The 16630-nt window shown below is 43.2% G+C and overlaps 1 protein-coding gene across 1 annotated transcript in view; it reads right to left on the reverse strand.

Annotated features, from left to right (window-relative positions):
- Sycp2l (synaptonemal complex protein 2 like) overlaps positions 1 to 16630 on the reverse strand; it is a 56252-nt gene that overhangs the window by 29000 nt on the left and 10622 nt on the right. Inside the window, 12 exon segments of the mRNA XM_052728450.1 lie at positions 725 to 849; positions 1259 to 1344; positions 3128 to 3278; positions 4430 to 4490; positions 4590 to 4648; positions 4651 to 4681; positions 7026 to 7071; positions 7829 to 7881; positions 10595 to 10737; positions 11802 to 11836; positions 15235 to 15323; positions 15436 to 15521. Coding sequence (XP_052584410.1) covers positions 725 to 849; positions 1259 to 1344; positions 3128 to 3278; positions 4430 to 4490; positions 4590 to 4648; positions 4651 to 4681; positions 7026 to 7071; positions 7829 to 7881; positions 10595 to 10737; positions 11802 to 11836; positions 15235 to 15323; positions 15436 to 15521 — 965 coding nt within the window.

Below are 16630 nucleotides of genomic sequence, written 5' to 3' on the forward strand. Positions count from 1 at the left end.
CATCTGAGAAGGAGGGAACCTTATGGGGGAAACACCTCCATAAGATCAGGCTACAGGCAAGCCTGTAGGGTATTTTCTTAATTAGTGATTGATAGGGAAGTGTCCAGGCCATTGAGGGTGGTGCCATCCTGTGCTGGTGGTCCTGGATTCTATAAGAAAGCAGGCTGAGCAAGCCACGATGAGCAAACAGATAAGCAGCATCCCTCCATGGCCTTTGTGTCAGCTCCTACTTCCGGGTTCCTGTCCTGCTTGAGTTCCTGCTCTGACTTCCTTCTATGATGAGCAGTGATGTCAAAGTATAAGCCAAACAAACCCTTTCCTCCCCAATTTGCTTTGGTCATGGTGTCTCATCACAGCAATAGAAACCCTAACTAGGACACCTTGATTGGTGGATACCAAGCCCCAGGAACAGCAGTATGAGTCAACACATCTATATGCCCCCAACTAGAGAGAGAAACCACCTCTGATGCTCAACATGAGGTTCCTTCCCTACATTAAGTTGCAGGCATTTTTTCTCCAGATCCTAAATAAGGGTACAAGGCAGGCATTTCATGGGGGAGCCATAATCAACGAACAAATATGATACTAAATACATAAGCTCGGGGATGAATGCAATCTGAAGAGGGAGACAGATAAATTAATGGCAGACAGCTGTTGAAGAGAAAACGGGCTAGCATTCAAGAGAGGAGGTGCTTGTAGATCCTGAGGGCCACAAATTCCCAGCCTTCTTTTCCCAGCTCCCTTTACTCACAGCAGGCTGTGACTGAACATTAAAGCTGCGGGTTATTAGGCAACGGTCATCTTCAGCATCCACGGACTCTAGCAGGATTGTAGATTCTTCTGTATGCTCTATATTCAGTAAGAAAAAGAACATTTAAACAATAACCTCCATGGGCCAAACTGGCACTCGGTCCTTACTCTCCAGGCAAACATGGCTCTGGTATATCGCCACCTTGTGGTAAGATCTGGTAGTGAACTTATGCCTCAAATCTCAAATCCAAAGCTTGAAATTGAAATTCAAGAGAAGAGGCTTTGTGCCAGTAGGGAGGGCCCCGGCAGAGTCCCACCTGCCTCCACCCCCAGCATCTGTTCTTCTTGGTTATTTCCAGATGTGTCCCCAAAGAGGACATTAGCAGATGGAGTAGAAGCTTCAAGGCTAGGATTGGCTCTTCATAGGATGCTATGGTCATGCCTTCCAAGGCACCCTCATGCTTCTACAGGAAATTTCAAATCAGAATTCTGCCACCTCCAAGCATACCTGTTTTTCTTTCATGGCTAAGAATCTCACCATCTTCTTTTTCAAGGCCAGGGGAGACTTTTATCAAAACAGGAGTCTGAAAGGAAAGCCAAGGCCACATAACTTTTCAAAGCAGTAACCTTTAAAAAAAAAATAATAATAAGTTTTAAAGCTGAGCCCCCAGCACGTGAATACATTAGGGAGCCATCTTCTTTTGTACATTTTTAGTAATTAGTACCTGCCATCTTCTTTTACATGTTACTCTTTCTGGCTTACAATTCCCTACACCCACCTCTTCCCTCAACCACCGCCTTCCAGGATCATCTCTGGCTCTCATTTTGCTTTGTTCTTAGTCACACTCTCATGGACTTACACATCAGTCCTCTCTCATGGCTTGAATGCATTCTTCAAATTTTTCATGTTAGAAACCGTCTCCCCAGTACAGTAGTTCTGAGAGTTCGACCTTTAGGAGCTAGGTCTGGGCCTGTAGGCAGGGCTTCAAGGCCTCTGCATGGGGGGGTGGGGGAGTGCTGTAAGACCTCCCTCTGTTCTGGGTTCAAGTTGTCCTAAACTCTGGGGTGACTTCTAATCCATGCTTCCCTCAGGGATGTGGCTCTCTCTCTCAGTGTGAGTCTGCAGTGAGCACACAATCATCTGATCTTCCCATCCCCACTTTCCTCACAGGGGCTTCCTAGTCGGGAACTGTGGCTCTGTCCCATGCAGACTCCAGTTCTCTACAGCAAAACCATCTTATTCACACTGGGAAATGTGGAGATGTGCAAGATTTCGATGGTCCTCACAAGTAAAGGCAAACAGAATACCGGGCCAATTTGTCATAGAACGCTATAGAGGAGACTTTTTCCTAAGTGGTTAGTACTCCTTGTCTCTCACCTCATTCCTCTTGTGCAGAACCTTGGGAACCCTCACCTCACCCCCCCCCCTTGTGCAGGACCTTGGGAACTCTCACCTCACCCCCCCCCCCCACCTTGTGCAGGACCTTGGGAATCTCACCCCGCCCCCCCTTGTGCAGGACCTGGGGAGCTATCTTGTGGAGCACTTTATCACTCTAAGATGCTCTAATATATAACTCAAAACAAAAGGAAGCCAGCCAACACTCTCCCTCATCTTGTTTCTTGCCTCCCTGACCTCTCCATTTGTCCCTTTTGTCTGTTACTGTATGTCCTTGTGCTACAAATGTCGCCGCCTCCCCCACTTCTGTGATGCAAAAACACCCTTATGTGTACTCAGGAAAAAGTGGGGTCAGGAGGGGGACTGCAGAATCCCAGGGCAGGCGCAGGACATTTCTATCAGAAAAGACCAGTACAGAGTGGGAAAGCCTCTGCTGAACCCCCCCCCACAACCCCCCGGGGCCAGGAGGAAGGGTCAAGAAGCCTGGCAGCTCTCCTCAGGAGTTCAGGAAGGATGTGAGGATACCCCAGACAAGCTACACGCCGTCCACAGTAGGTGTAACAATGCATTTCAAGGCAGGAAGAACTTCTGTGTCCTACATGTTTAAGACCATGGCGAATGCAGGAGAGTTGGGATTAGAACTCGGAACTCTCAAGTCTTATGCTTGACCAAAGATACATCAAAGCCCAACATGGAGGCTGAAGAGGTGTGAAAACACATTTTCAAATAATCAAAGGGAATAAAGCTAGGCATGTTAGCACAGGCCCTTAATCCCAGCACTTGGGAGGCAGAGAGGCAAGTGGATCTCCATGAGTTCAAGGCCAGTCTGGTCTACAGGTTGAGTTCCAGGACAGCCAGGGCAACATAGAGAAACCCTGTCTCAAAAAAACCAAACACACACACACACACACACACACACACACACACACACACACACACACACACACACACGCAGAGAGAGAGAGAGAGAGAGAGAGAGCTGTCACCTGTTTGTCTTCTCCCAAAGCTCGAACGGAAGCTTCTGATATGCCAAGTTGCCTATCAAAGTGGATTTCTATTGTCTTGGCTTCTTTCTTGCTGATAATAATCGACTCTTTCAGGTAAACAATGAACATCTTCATCCTATCATTTTCTAACAAAAACAAGTGTGTTATTATCAGTGTAATGAAAGCTCTTGTCAACTGTTCAGAATTTTCTGCAATGAGAAGATGAAGTCACATCAAATAGAAATGACTTCAGAATTGTTATTTACATTTACACAAAACGTGACTTAGAGGCCAATTATTTGAAAACATGAAAGATCTTGTTTTACTGGTAAAGAAATAAATGTCATCTTGAATGACACTACTCCATGTTTTTATGGGAGAATTTTTGTTATACCACAGGTATTTTCATTTTCAATATGCTACCGGCAAATGAGCAGTCGATTTTAAAACTGAAAATAACTTAGACCAAAATGAAAATTCAGTCTCCAGGAAAAACACCATGACAAGCACAAACTAGGTAGAAGCTAGAGAGAACAGAAAGGTCATGAAGGAGCAGGTAAACCTGAGAGCCACGTCCCTACCAAAGTCAAAAGAAAGAGGCGAAAGAGGGACCAACTGGTTGACCAACTCCACCTGGGTTGTCAAGATGGCAGTCCACTTGAAACCACTGGTTAACCCAAACTACCATGACCTGCTAGTACAGCACCCACATCAGACTATAAAGATTTAACACAGAACAGAAGAAGATACAACAGCACAACCATTTTTATATCAATTATGTGTTAATATCTTTCAGAGTCAGTTAAATTGCAAATTGAAACTAATCCACTCTTTGACTTAATTCGGACAGTAGGAAATTTCACCCCCTCCCTGGTGGTCTAGGGGTAAGGATTTGGCACTCTGACCACCTCAGGCTGGGTTCAGTTCCCAGTCGGGGAAGCCTCCATTCTGGGTCTTGGGAGATAGCTCAAAGGTCAAGAGCTCCTTCTATTCTTCCAAAGGACCCCAGTTCGGTTCCCAGCACCCCCATCACAAACACCTATAACTCCAGCTCCAGGAGATCTGATACTCTCTTCTGGCCTCTGTGGGCACCCATACACACGCATGTATTCCTGGACACAGACAGACATGAACTTATCAATAAAAATTATAAATCTTTAAATAAAGAAAAAAATTAGAAAAGTTGATGCCAAATAAGAACATGATCAAAATCTGCTCTAGAATTAACTGAATACTGTAACATCAACAGAAGCAACACTGGAAGCCCCGAGGGAAGGGATTTACATCACTGTCTTACCCATTATGCTGAACTTGGCCACTGCCTCCTTCACAAGTTGTACGGGCTCCCACAGAGCACTCTTGAAAAGAGACAGGGTGGAAGTCACGAATGGGCAATAGGATTTATACAAAGAATTCCTACATACTTAGGGCTGCTGGGGTGAATGAATCTTAATTACCTCTCTATTATCTATGTAAAAAGTCACGCTTTGGCTTCCTAGGTTGAAATCAATCCAAATTCCTCTAATTTTTCGTCTGCTGGCTTTCTCATCTGTGGGAGAATTTCAGCAGAAGTTATAAGGAATCTCATGTCAAAGGATGCAGTTTAAGTGGCTAACATCCTGGAACGGAACTACCGGCAGCTCTGATTACCAGAATCCTGTGCAGATCAGAAAGTGGGTCTCGATCTCACACTCCATTCCTGGGAAGATCCCATCAGCAGCAGCATATTTAATAGATACTTAAATGTGTCACATGGCTCTACCCACACTATTTTTTTCTTGGTGAAAATCATGGGGGTAGGGGGAACCTGTTTTGTGCTGAAAGAGTAGAAAACCACACTGAATAGAGATGGAAACTTCTAGCAAAAGAGATACCATGAGCAAATGAGTGAGACTTTGGTGTCCAGCTTACCATCAGTTAGAGAACAGCTAATACTGGAGCTCAAATTCTTTTTGTTTTTAATCATTACATAATACATACTTAGAGGGAAAATTGAGGATTCAAACAATGTAGTGCTCTAGAAAGAGTAAATGCCTTCTCTGCCCAACTCCCCATATGTATCTGTCCAGAGGCTCCACTAACAATGCCTTTAATCCTCCCCAGAGGTTTTCCAGACAAATGTCAGGGAGTCCAGGCTGAGCACCACTCATCTGAAACACTTAGACCAGAGTGATTCTGCTTTTGGAATGGCTGCATATATATAAGTTACCTTGGGGACCGGACTCATTGAGACCGCAAACAAACTGACTCCCCCTCCTGAAGGGAGTTTTATACGACAGCCTGAGTATACTCGTACTTTACCCGTGTCTTGCATGAAGACAGGTGTGGGATATTTTAAGTTCGTTTCACATCATAGTGTGTGTTTTCATGTGCATGAGTGCATGTCATGGCATATATGTGGAGGTCAGAGGACAACTTGCAGGAGCCAGTTTGCTCCTACCATGCATGACGTGGGGACTGAACTCGGGTCATTAGGCTTGGCACAAGTTCTATCTGGCTGGCCAGTGAGTCCAGGGAGCCTCCCATCTCCTCCTAAACAGGCCTGGAATTACCAGTGGGGGTACTGCCACTCCTAGCTAAAAAAAAAGATTAAATCTTCATGCATGTAACTTTTCCAGTTTGATATCATGGAGCACTCAGTAGGTCAGGGACTTTGGAGCATTTTAGACTTTTGGCATCAGGGTGCTCAGTCTTATGCATAATGCCTTTATTCCCTCAACAGTGGCTCAAACACCAGACCTACTATGCTATAACCCACTTTTCTAGTGAATGGGATTCTTTGGACATTTTTCCTTTCCGTCATTCCAGCCTACCACAGCAGCTACAGAGCTGAATAGAGCTTTTCCCCTCAACAAGGACACTAAAAGCCAGTGCATGGCTCAAGTATAAGAGCTGAGATTTAAGCAGCTAGAAGCTTGCAAGCCCTGGCAAGCAAGTAATGAAATCCTCAGGCAGGCAGAGGAGGAAGAGGACATGACAGAGAAGCATCCAGCCATCAAATTCAGCTGTGGACAGAAGGAACTTTGGACGTACTATTGTAAGTTGAAAAGCTCAGCCCCAGAAGCCATGAACGAGTCTCTGAACTCACGACAATGAAATGATTTAAGACATTCAAGAAATCTCAACTGAGTCATGGTTCTAGGTAAATTCATGTACTTCACCTGGAAGTTGTGATGCTACTTGTTGGAGCCCTTGTACTTTCTTCTAGAAACCACAGAAGATGGGGAAAGAAACTAGTTAGCCTTAGACGCCAATGTATAAGGTAGAATGGAAGCCCACAGTGTGCCACCACCGTGTTTGAGCTGCAGTGACACACGGTTCAGAAAGGTCCCTTGTGCCAATGTGCCTTGTGCAGAGACGGGAAAACGGCCCAGCTGCTAGAAAGAGAGAGAATGCCAACTAGAAGGGAAAAACAGGAGAACGCTGACGCTTTGCTTTCCAGTTCAGTCGTGAACAATGTTCCCGAACAGGTAAAATGAAACAAGGGTCTCATACAGTCTGGACTCTAACATCCTTTCTCCCAGTATAACCACAGACCCCTTAATCTTTCTGAAAATGCATCCTAGTTATGACATGATCAGATGAGTTTGAAGGTAAGGTTACTAAGAGAAATTGGCATCCTTTTTACAAGGCTCCTATTTGCCCAGTGCCTGAGGAGTGACACCCAGGATTATTCTGGCCTCTACATGTATGTGCATATACACATGAACATACATGCACATGCAAGTGTGTGTGTGTGTGTGTGTGTGTGTGTGTGTGTGTGCACATACAAAAATAAGTAAATGGCCCTATAGAGTACTGGCAGTCGGTCTGCTCTAACTGTATAAACCTAATAGTGTTTCATTCATACCACCCTTAAGACTCTTTAGAGAGAGACAGACAGACAGACCTACCTCCTGCGCATCAGCAAAAGCAGCTAAGCACGGGAATGAGTAGACCCTGCAAAACACCTCACAATTAAAAATCAAAATGAGCTGCAAATGTCTTATAATGAGTTTCCACAGCAATGGCATGCTGGGAAGTCCCCTATCGACAGGCTATGAGAGGGTTACAGCTCTGCAAACAGAGATCCACTGTGGGTAGATTTCGACTCGCCAGCAGGCAGTGTATAAGTCAAGGTGGTTAGTACTTGTTTCAGAAAAATTACTTGGTCCAAATCCCAAGAACAGAGTGAATTTAGCAAAGACTGTCTCATCAAAGACTTCCCTGTCTGTGGTATGCCTATCCTTGGGCACCTTTAGTCTTTCAAAATGATTCTTCAAGAAATTCAGGAACTCTTAGGATCAGAGAGATGGCTCAATGGTTGAGAGCATTTGCTGCTCTTGCAGAGGACCTGGGTTCAGTTCCCAGCACCCACATCGTGGCTCACAACTGTTTAGAACTCCAGTTCCAGATCTGACACCCTCCAGGCACACATCTGTTATACATACAGAGGTAAAACACTCATGCACATAAAATAAATAAATTTGAAAAAAAAAAACCCAACACACACCCACTTCAGCCTCTTGAGTACTAAGATTACAAGTGTGAGCCATTACACCAGGCTCTTCCTAAATTTCTAGTCTATCTGATTCTATCAGTAAAATCTTGATTCTATGTTCTCTTAGAATTAAAAAGATCCTAGATATTCTTTTAAAATATCAGTCAATATCACATTATAGCTAGTCAATAAGATAATCCCAAAGACACACATTACCTTCTCCTGTCACCGAGTCTGTTATTCAGGAAATTGAGAAACTGTCGACAGTCCTAAAATAAGTGATACAGGTCTTAAATTTAGAAGCACTCTATCTTGATTACCTTCCTAAGCAACCCTAAGTCTTCACAAGGATTCGCTGCTTTATGTTAACGATACTCTGTGCCCCAGGAGAAGGCTGTAGGTGGGCCTCCTCATACTCTCAGAATCGCCTCCTCAGCTGAGAAATACTCAGGGCTCACAAGTCAAATATGTGATAGATTCATTTGGGCAAAAGAGCAAGGAAAATAGATCTCCCTAATAGTTAGGGTCCAGTATTTGACTAACCAATCTAGCACGTATTTCCCTAATACCTGCCTAGCCCGGCTGTACAACCTATTAACTTTGGGTGGATTCATGTGGACATACTTCCCATGCCTCTCCTTTGTAGGGCATCTATGCCATATACTCTAAGAGCAAGAACTACCTCTGCAATTCTCCTAAGCAACAGTCATCGAGGCACTGAATATACTGCCCTGACTTTCTAAGGACAAAGAGACTTGGGTCCAGATTTATCTTCATTCTTGTTTCCAAGGACTGGCTGTTGTAGTCAAATGTTTCTCACATTTCAAATCTATATTTGGCCCTAAATAGACATGAGCAGCATAAGGCTTTCCTCTAAAATCAATTCTACAGAGAAAATGATGGACTGGGAGGCAGTTGGACAGATGACTTTGGAAACAAGATAATTATTCTATTTTCATTATCTGTAGAAGCAGATAAGCGAGTGTCTGGTTGCTCATATCATCCCAGGCTTTCTCGATTTCTCTCCATAAATTCTCCTTGTGCTAGCTGGTTTATGTCAAGTTGACATAAGCTAAAGTTGTCTGAAGTCATCTTAGACAAGGGGCCCTCCATTAAGAAATTGCCTCCATAAGACCCATCAAATTTTCAGTTTGTCTCCTGGCTCGGGTTCCTCTAAAGACACCCTATATTTATCTTCCCACATATCGCCCAGATACGTTTGCAGGCAGGCCGGTTGGGCATTTTCTTAATAAATGATTGATGTGGAAGGACCCAGCCCAGTTTGGGTGGTGCCACCCCTGGACTAGTGGTACTAGGTGCTAGAAGAAGGTAGGCTGAGTAAACCTTGAGGAGCAAGTCAGTAAGCAGCATCCCTCCATGGCCTCTGCATTAGCTTCCGCCTCCAGGTTCCTGCCTAGTTTGAGTTCCTGCCTTGGCTCCCCTCAGTGGGCTGTGATTTGGGATATGTAAGCCAAATAAACCCTTACTTTCCTGCCCAAGTTGCTTTGGGTCATGGTGTTTCTTCATAGCAATAGTAACCCTAAGAAACTCCTCATTTTCAGGTGGAACTTATTCCCACTTTGTAGTTGAAATGCTACGACTTCCCTAGTCCATGACCTTGTCTAAATTTATGCAAACATCACCTAAATCAGGCAAGTGGGACTCTAATTTGAGGTAAAACTCAAACTCAAGTTGGCCAAAAGAGCCTGGAGTCATGACCTTTTCATTAGAACATACCGCATCCTGGCTACACCTTTTCTGTGCATATGGCAGCCTTAGAGTCTAAGACACACACTATAAAGATTCAAATGTGGTACAATGTGAATCATGTAATAATCCTGACTACACAGGGATGTTGATTAGAAGGCCTCATTTAAATGAACATGTAAGAGGAATTGTACCCTTTCCTGAGACTCTAACCCTGATTTAAAGAGATTTTGAAAGGAATAAAGAAAATACATTAGCAACTGTAAACCACCACAGCTGGTTTATGGGGAGCTAGGGCTTAAACCCAGAGCTTTGTGTGTGTTAGACAAGCTGAGCTACATGGTTTTAAATCTATAAATCAAGAAAACACATTACCAACTGTAGGAGAAGGCAGGTACACAATAAAGCTGAAAGTCATCTTTGTGCTCCTTGGGAACAATCATAGTAAGCTAAGACTTCACAACACACACACACACACACACACACACACACACACACACACACACACACAACCACCACCACGAATCTCTGTGCTTCCGAACTGCAGCTGTTGGATGGCACACAGCCTAACCATGCTATGGTCCTCACCATGAGAGCACAAATGCCGATGCCAGCCACCTGCCACGGCCACAGCTTCGCTCTTCAAGGCTCCAATTCTCTGCTCTTTCTTCTCCAATTGGATCCCTACTCTTGAAGGGCCATTCAACGTCTCTACCTGCTCCCAAATGCTTCCCTTGCCTGGATGGACCCATCAAATTCCCAGTGTCTCCTTGACCAGTTCCCTCTAAGGAAGCTCTGTAGGTACCTTCTCACATGGTGCCCAGATACTTTGTTTATGCCACCTTCAAATTGTTTCTCTGGCATGGGGGAACAGAAAGGGAAGGTTTGCAATCCAATCATACTTTAAGCAGTGGGGGGCTGGGGGAATGGCTCAGCACTTAAGAACATGTACTGCTTTTGCAGATCATCCTACTGTGGTCCCCAGGGCCTCTGTCAGGCAGCTCACAGCTGCCTCGAACTCCAGATCCATCTTCTGACTTCCAACAGCGCTTGCAACTCAACACACATATTCCTTCACACACACACACACACACACAAAATATATATATATATATATATATATATATATATATATATATATATATATATATAAAATGAAATTGTTTTCATCCTTAAGAAAATTAAGTCTTCCCCTAAACCTAAAATCCAGGAAAGTTCTGAGAGGACCCTCCTAAATACTGACTGAGCCGAGTCTCTTAGGACCAGAATTCTCACCGTCTCAAATTCCCGGTTCTTAATTTCTTGGAAAGCTTCAGCCAGGACGGCATCATCAAACCACTGAAGAGCAAGTTCATTCCTCAGTGTGCCAGTGGCCATTCTACACAATGCCTCAGCTAGAGCAACCTGCTGACTGTAATCTAGAGATTCAAAACACAGCAGACATGGTCAATTCTGGGCACAAAGTGACAGAAAATAAGACATTTTAAAGTCACCATTTGGTCCAGTGCTAAAGCACTCGGGGAAATGCAACAAAATGTGTTCAGAGTCATTATGACCATCCAAAGTATACTGAAGGATTGCTAGGGGCAAATAAGAATAGGCTATTTCTGAGTGTTGGGAATATTGGTACAATATTTGCCTAGTATGTACAAGGTGCTGAGCTCAATCCCTAGTAATGTGAAAAAAAAATATGTGTGTGTTTACATATAGTTTTAAGTTTTATATTTAAAGCATATTAAAATATCAACTCAGATAAAATAGCCTTAAAATAGTTCTACAACAAAAAAATCTCATTAAAGTTACAGTATTTTACTGCAGTTACACTACCTGCTCAAATGTTAAATAATTCTTTTTTTTTTAAAGGTCCTATTGTAGCTCAGGATAGACTCGTATTCACTACATAGCCAAGGGTAACCATGAACTCCTGAATCTTCTCGCACCACCTCCCTAGTACTGAGAATATAGACATATGTCACCACAGCTGGTTTATGGGGAGCTAGGGCTCAAACCCAGAGCTTTGTGTGTGTTAGACAAGCTGAGCTACATCCATAGCCCAAACCTCGAATAATTGTAAAGGCAAAAAGAGGGATGTAATCAGATAGACTGACAAGGCAGCGGTCACATAATGGTTTTAAATTTATAAAACAGTCATGTAATTATTATGTAGATAAAAATTATGTTTGAGAATGAAAAGAACTCTGAGTCAAAGACAGGAAGTGGGAACATGGACATAGAAGGCCTTATCTGCGGCTCTGATGGCTTTTACTTGAAAGGATTTTAACTGAAGCACATGTAGTACAATATTAAAATGTGACAAAACTGGCCAGTAGGTGTCTGTTAACTATTATGATTTTCAGCAGGCCAGAGTCTCTCAGAAGCAAAAACAAAATCTTAATTTCCTATCTTCAGTTGGAACATAATTTAATCCTCATACATCTCCCAGTGTCTGATATTCTAAGCATTTAAAACTCTTAACACTTACCTCCCACAGTCAAGATTGTCCTTGCCAATTCTTTCCTGAAACATTTAAATAGACTACATTTTACTGAGATGATCATCAAGAGGTAAAGCCTTATTAAATTAATAAGTTTAAAACCAAGATAAGTATTTTTGAAATCAGTATCAGACTTTCCACAATGTGCATATAAGTACCTTCCAATGGAAATTTTCTTCAAGGTCATATTTTAATGATCACTATGCATTTTTTAAAGTTTTCATCTTTTAAAATAATTTATTTAATTTTATTTTAGATGTGTTGCTGTATTCCCCGTGTGCATGTCTATGTGATTGTATTGGACACCTTTGAACTGGAGTTACAGACAGTTGTGAGCCACCATGTGGGTGCTGGGAATTGAATCCAGGTCCTCTGAAGAGCCAGAACTCTTAACCACTGAGCCATCTCTCCAATCCCCTGACAGGCATTTTCAAAGAAGCTAGAAGTTACTGTATTTTTGAGGTTCCATTTTTCTCTTTCATGAAGTGAATTTAGCTTCCTCAGATTTGAGGGTCCATTGAATGATCTGCTTCTGAAGTTTGAGGTTTCTTAAGGTTTCTTGGAGCTTGGGTAGGGAGGGTTTTTGTTTGTTTGTTTGTTTGTTTTTTGCAACAGGGTCTTACTGTAGCTTAGGCTAACCTTGAATTCATAGCAATCCTCCTGCCTCAACCCCCTCAGACATGGGCCACCTCTAGTTGTTCTCTTTTCCCTAGTCAGCACTCCATGGGAGTACTCATCTTACATACAGCTTGAACATGATGGAGCTGAGACCTTGGGTCCTGAGCCTCTCCCATGACAAAATCAATGCAATTTTCAACTGACCAACTTAATTTTGAAACATAATGGAAGTAAGCTGTTACATTTTACATTACTGATACATCATAATCTTAGATTCTCCTGTAGCATGCTAGTGTGTATCCATCCTCTCTAGTGTGCCCACTAAATACTAAAACACACTCTTTCTTTTTCCTTAATGTGTGAAAATCTTTGCACGTGACTGGCATGGGGGAGGGTAGCACTGAGGTTCCAATCTACAGCTTTGTACATGCTAGGCAGATGCTTCACTCAGCTACATCCATAGCCCTTGGTGTTTCAAGACCATTTCACTATTTAAGCCCAAACCGGCTTTAACCTGATGATCCTGTCTCAGCCTCCTGAGTGACTGGGATGTCAGGGGTACACCATACTTAGCAAAAATCTCTCATTTTAAAGAATAAAGATGTCTTGTGGGGTCGGGGAGAAAGCTTAAACAGTGAAGAGCATACCTTACAAGCATAAGGGCCTGAGTTCTAGCTACAGAGGTCACATTAAAAAGCCAGACATCCACAGCCTCCTCCAGGGTCTAGCCTGGTAAGTTGCCCTCACCACCCCATACTTTTCCTAAAACTTACCATATCTAGCTAGGGTCCCACAGCTAGTGTCCCTGCCTAGTCTGGCCATCCCTTCCAAGCCTGAAGAGCAGCCAACCTCTAGACTTCCACAGGGTCCCACACTTCCAGCCGAATATAGTCCCACCACCTCTACTCTGCAGTCAACTCTAGGCTCGCACTAGGACCCGCCTTACCTGTGTCCACCCATGCAGGACCCTTTGCACTGCCTCTACCACCCCATTCTCTACTCAGACTTCCCATGTCCTCTTCCGGGGTCTAGCCTGGTGAGTATACCTGACCTCCTCATTCATGCCTTCTCCACAATCTACCAGAGTTAGCATGGGTCCCACAATCCACCAGCCTAGAAGCCTTGCCTGCCTTCCTTACAGAGGAGTGCTAGGCTTGGGCCAGTAGCCTCGCTACCAGTCCATCAAACCACAGGGCTCTCCTATGTCATATGCAACTTTTCCACTCAGACATCTACCCCACCCCAGGCTGGGCTTGGAGCATGACCTGTATGCCAGCCCAGTCCCCTCTGCCTACCTGACTTCATTCCACCCAAGCCACTTCCAACCTCTAGACCCACCTCCACTCCCTCCCCCATACCCCCTCTTCTCCTCTGACCAGCCCCATCCATAATAAGCTCAGAACTAACAAAGGAATGCACATGCTCAGATCTCATCATGAGAATACCGGCAATATGAAAAATCAAACCAGTGTCTTCTCCCCAACACCCACCAGTCCTAGAGAAATGTTTGCAAGGGGACTGGAGAGATGGCTCAGAGGTTAAGACCTCTGTTCTTCCAGAGGTCCCGAGTTCAATTCCCAGCAGTCATGTGATGGTTTACAACCATCTGTAATGAAATCTGGTGCCCTCTTCTGGCCTGCAGGGATGCAGGCAGAAGACTGTATGCATAATAAATAAATAAAATAAAAAAAAATCAGTGTGGCAAAATCTAAAAGCTAAAAATAAATCTACCATATGATCCAGCTGTACCACTCCTTGGCATAGACCCAAAGGACTCAACATCCTACTCTGCAGATACGTGTTCAGACATGTTCATGGTTGCTCTATCCACAATAGAGCTAGGAAATGGAAACAACTCAAATGCCCTACAACCAAAGAATGGATAACAAAAATGTGGCCTCTCTACACTACGGAATACTATTCAACTGTAAATAAAAATGAAATCATGAAATTTGCAGGTAAATAAATGGAATTATAAAAGTTCCTATGAGGTAACCCAGAAAGAAAAACATCGAATGACCTCTCTTTTTGGAAGCTGCTAGCTCCAAATCTTCAGAAGTGAGCTGATAGCCTGTAAGTAACTACAGAAGCCAGGAACTAACACGGAACCATTCGAGGGTGGGGGGAGGGGCCATGGAGCAAGAGAGATGGATGGCAGAGTACAGGTGGTCTGCTGAGGGAAATGGGGAAAGGGGGTTCCTTAGGGAAGGGAAGGGAGCAAAATACCGGAAGAGGAAGGAGATGGATAAAATAAACAATATGGTTTGCTATAGCCTGAAGGTAATTATAGATAAATGAGTATACAGCTCTACAATGATGATATGGGAAAATTTAAATAACACAATATTCTACATATAACTGAAAGATTAAAATAAAAGTTTAACTGAAATGGATGTTCTGTTAATTAGTTCAATGTTAATTAAATATATGCCTAGAAAAGTACTTTTAACAATAAACTGTTACCCTGTAAAAATAAATAAATAAATAAATAAACAATATGGATGTCTGAAACAGCCACAAGGAATTATTCTATTAACTATTTACCTAAAAAACTTGTAATCTCAGGTCTGAGGAGGAAGAGAGTTTCTGGGGCTCAGCCAGCCAACCTAGCTTATTTAAGGAGCACCAGGGTCAGTGAGCTCCATACACATGTACACACATACAGGTGCACATGTGTACACATACTTGGTGAACTCACAAGGTACACAGTGGAGGAAGGAATGAAGTAGGTGGGTGTGCAGAGGACAAAGAAAGGTACAGAGACTTGGGGCTTACACCATCACCTGAGTGTGAGTTCACTTACATAAGACTGCGCGTGCCTTCTGCTGAGGAGAGCTTCCTTCTCTCTTCCCGGGGCACGGCGTCCAAGATGCAGTTCAAAGTACTCAGAGCCTGCTCAGAATTGGAGTGAGGATTCACGGAAAAGAAACAAAACGAAAACGCATGCATGCTTTCTCTGAGTTTTCCAGAGCAACCGTTAACTTACAGTTTTGATACAACTCACCTCCTGCTGAATGGAGGGCTTCACGGTGCCTTCTACTACCAGGAATCCTAAATTACATATGAAGGAATCCAACATCTGGATTGTCCCTGAAAGTGCAGTTGTCAAAGCATCAAATGGATGATGGAAAGAGTCAGAGCTGACCCCTACAAGCAGGAAGACGTACAAGCTGGAAGCAGTATACAGTGCAGGGATGACAGCCTAGGCAAGGGACAGGTGACAGCCAGCTTTGGGTCACAGCAGCCCCCAGGCTGCCAGACACTTGTTTTCGTAAATACCCACAAAGGACTGTAACAGCAGCCTGAGCAAAGTGTGGGTAGCCTCACTGTCAATGCTATAACCTGAACAAAGCCACTTTCTGTCTACAGTGGGCAACGCTCCAAGTGCAGGCATGTGGGCTGTGCTGTTTACATGGTTTATATGAATTTACATTACATAATAATACAAATATTATACATAATATACAAATTAAATTTGCTATAAGTCTATAGCATTGAAGCAGGAACTTTTAAATAAGTTGGTCTTCATTAACAGAACACAGAAATTGCCACAGCTGTTTATAGATCAGAAAACAAATAGACTGAGAGATACTATTTTACACATAACTAAATGAAAGCTACCTTTTACAGTTTTGTTTGTGAACTTATATTAAGGGAGTAAGTGGAAATAACAGTGAACACCACATAAAATTAATGCCAGGTCAGAGTATAATTTGGGTAGGTTCAGATGTATCATCTCAATATGTAAGTTAGTTGTCACAAAGTATATACCTTTTATCCCAGTATAACTCATACAATTGTAGGAGATCAAACTGGGAAGTATAAAACAAACTGTCCACCAGGTCAGACTCAAAGGTTCTACTAAAAGTCTGGCTGGCCAGCAAGACTCTTGGAGGTGTCTGCACGTGTTCCACATACAGACAAGTCAAGTGTCGTGGTTTCATTTTGAGACAAGCTAGGGAAAGTGAGAGGATGTGGCCCTGTGACGCAGGAGGGCTTAGATAACAAAAGGGTAGCAGAAAAGTAACTTCTGAGAAGTGTTTCAAGACACTTTGTTAAAAAAGCAGGAAGCATTTGCCCGATTGTCCTGGAGCTGACAACACAAACTAGGAAATAAATTTTCAGAAAACTTGCATGAGAAAGCACCAGGCTAAAATGAAAGTAGACATAAGCAGGAACAAAAGTGTAAACAAAACTTC

This window comes from Peromyscus californicus, unplaced genomic scaffold (assembly GCF_007827085.1).
Source record: "Peromyscus californicus insignis strain IS unplaced genomic scaffold, ASM782708v3 Scaffold_8__1_contigs__length_139910024, whole genome shotgun sequence".
NCBI classification, from domain to species: Eukaryota; Metazoa; Chordata; class Mammalia; order Rodentia; family Cricetidae; genus Peromyscus; species Peromyscus californicus.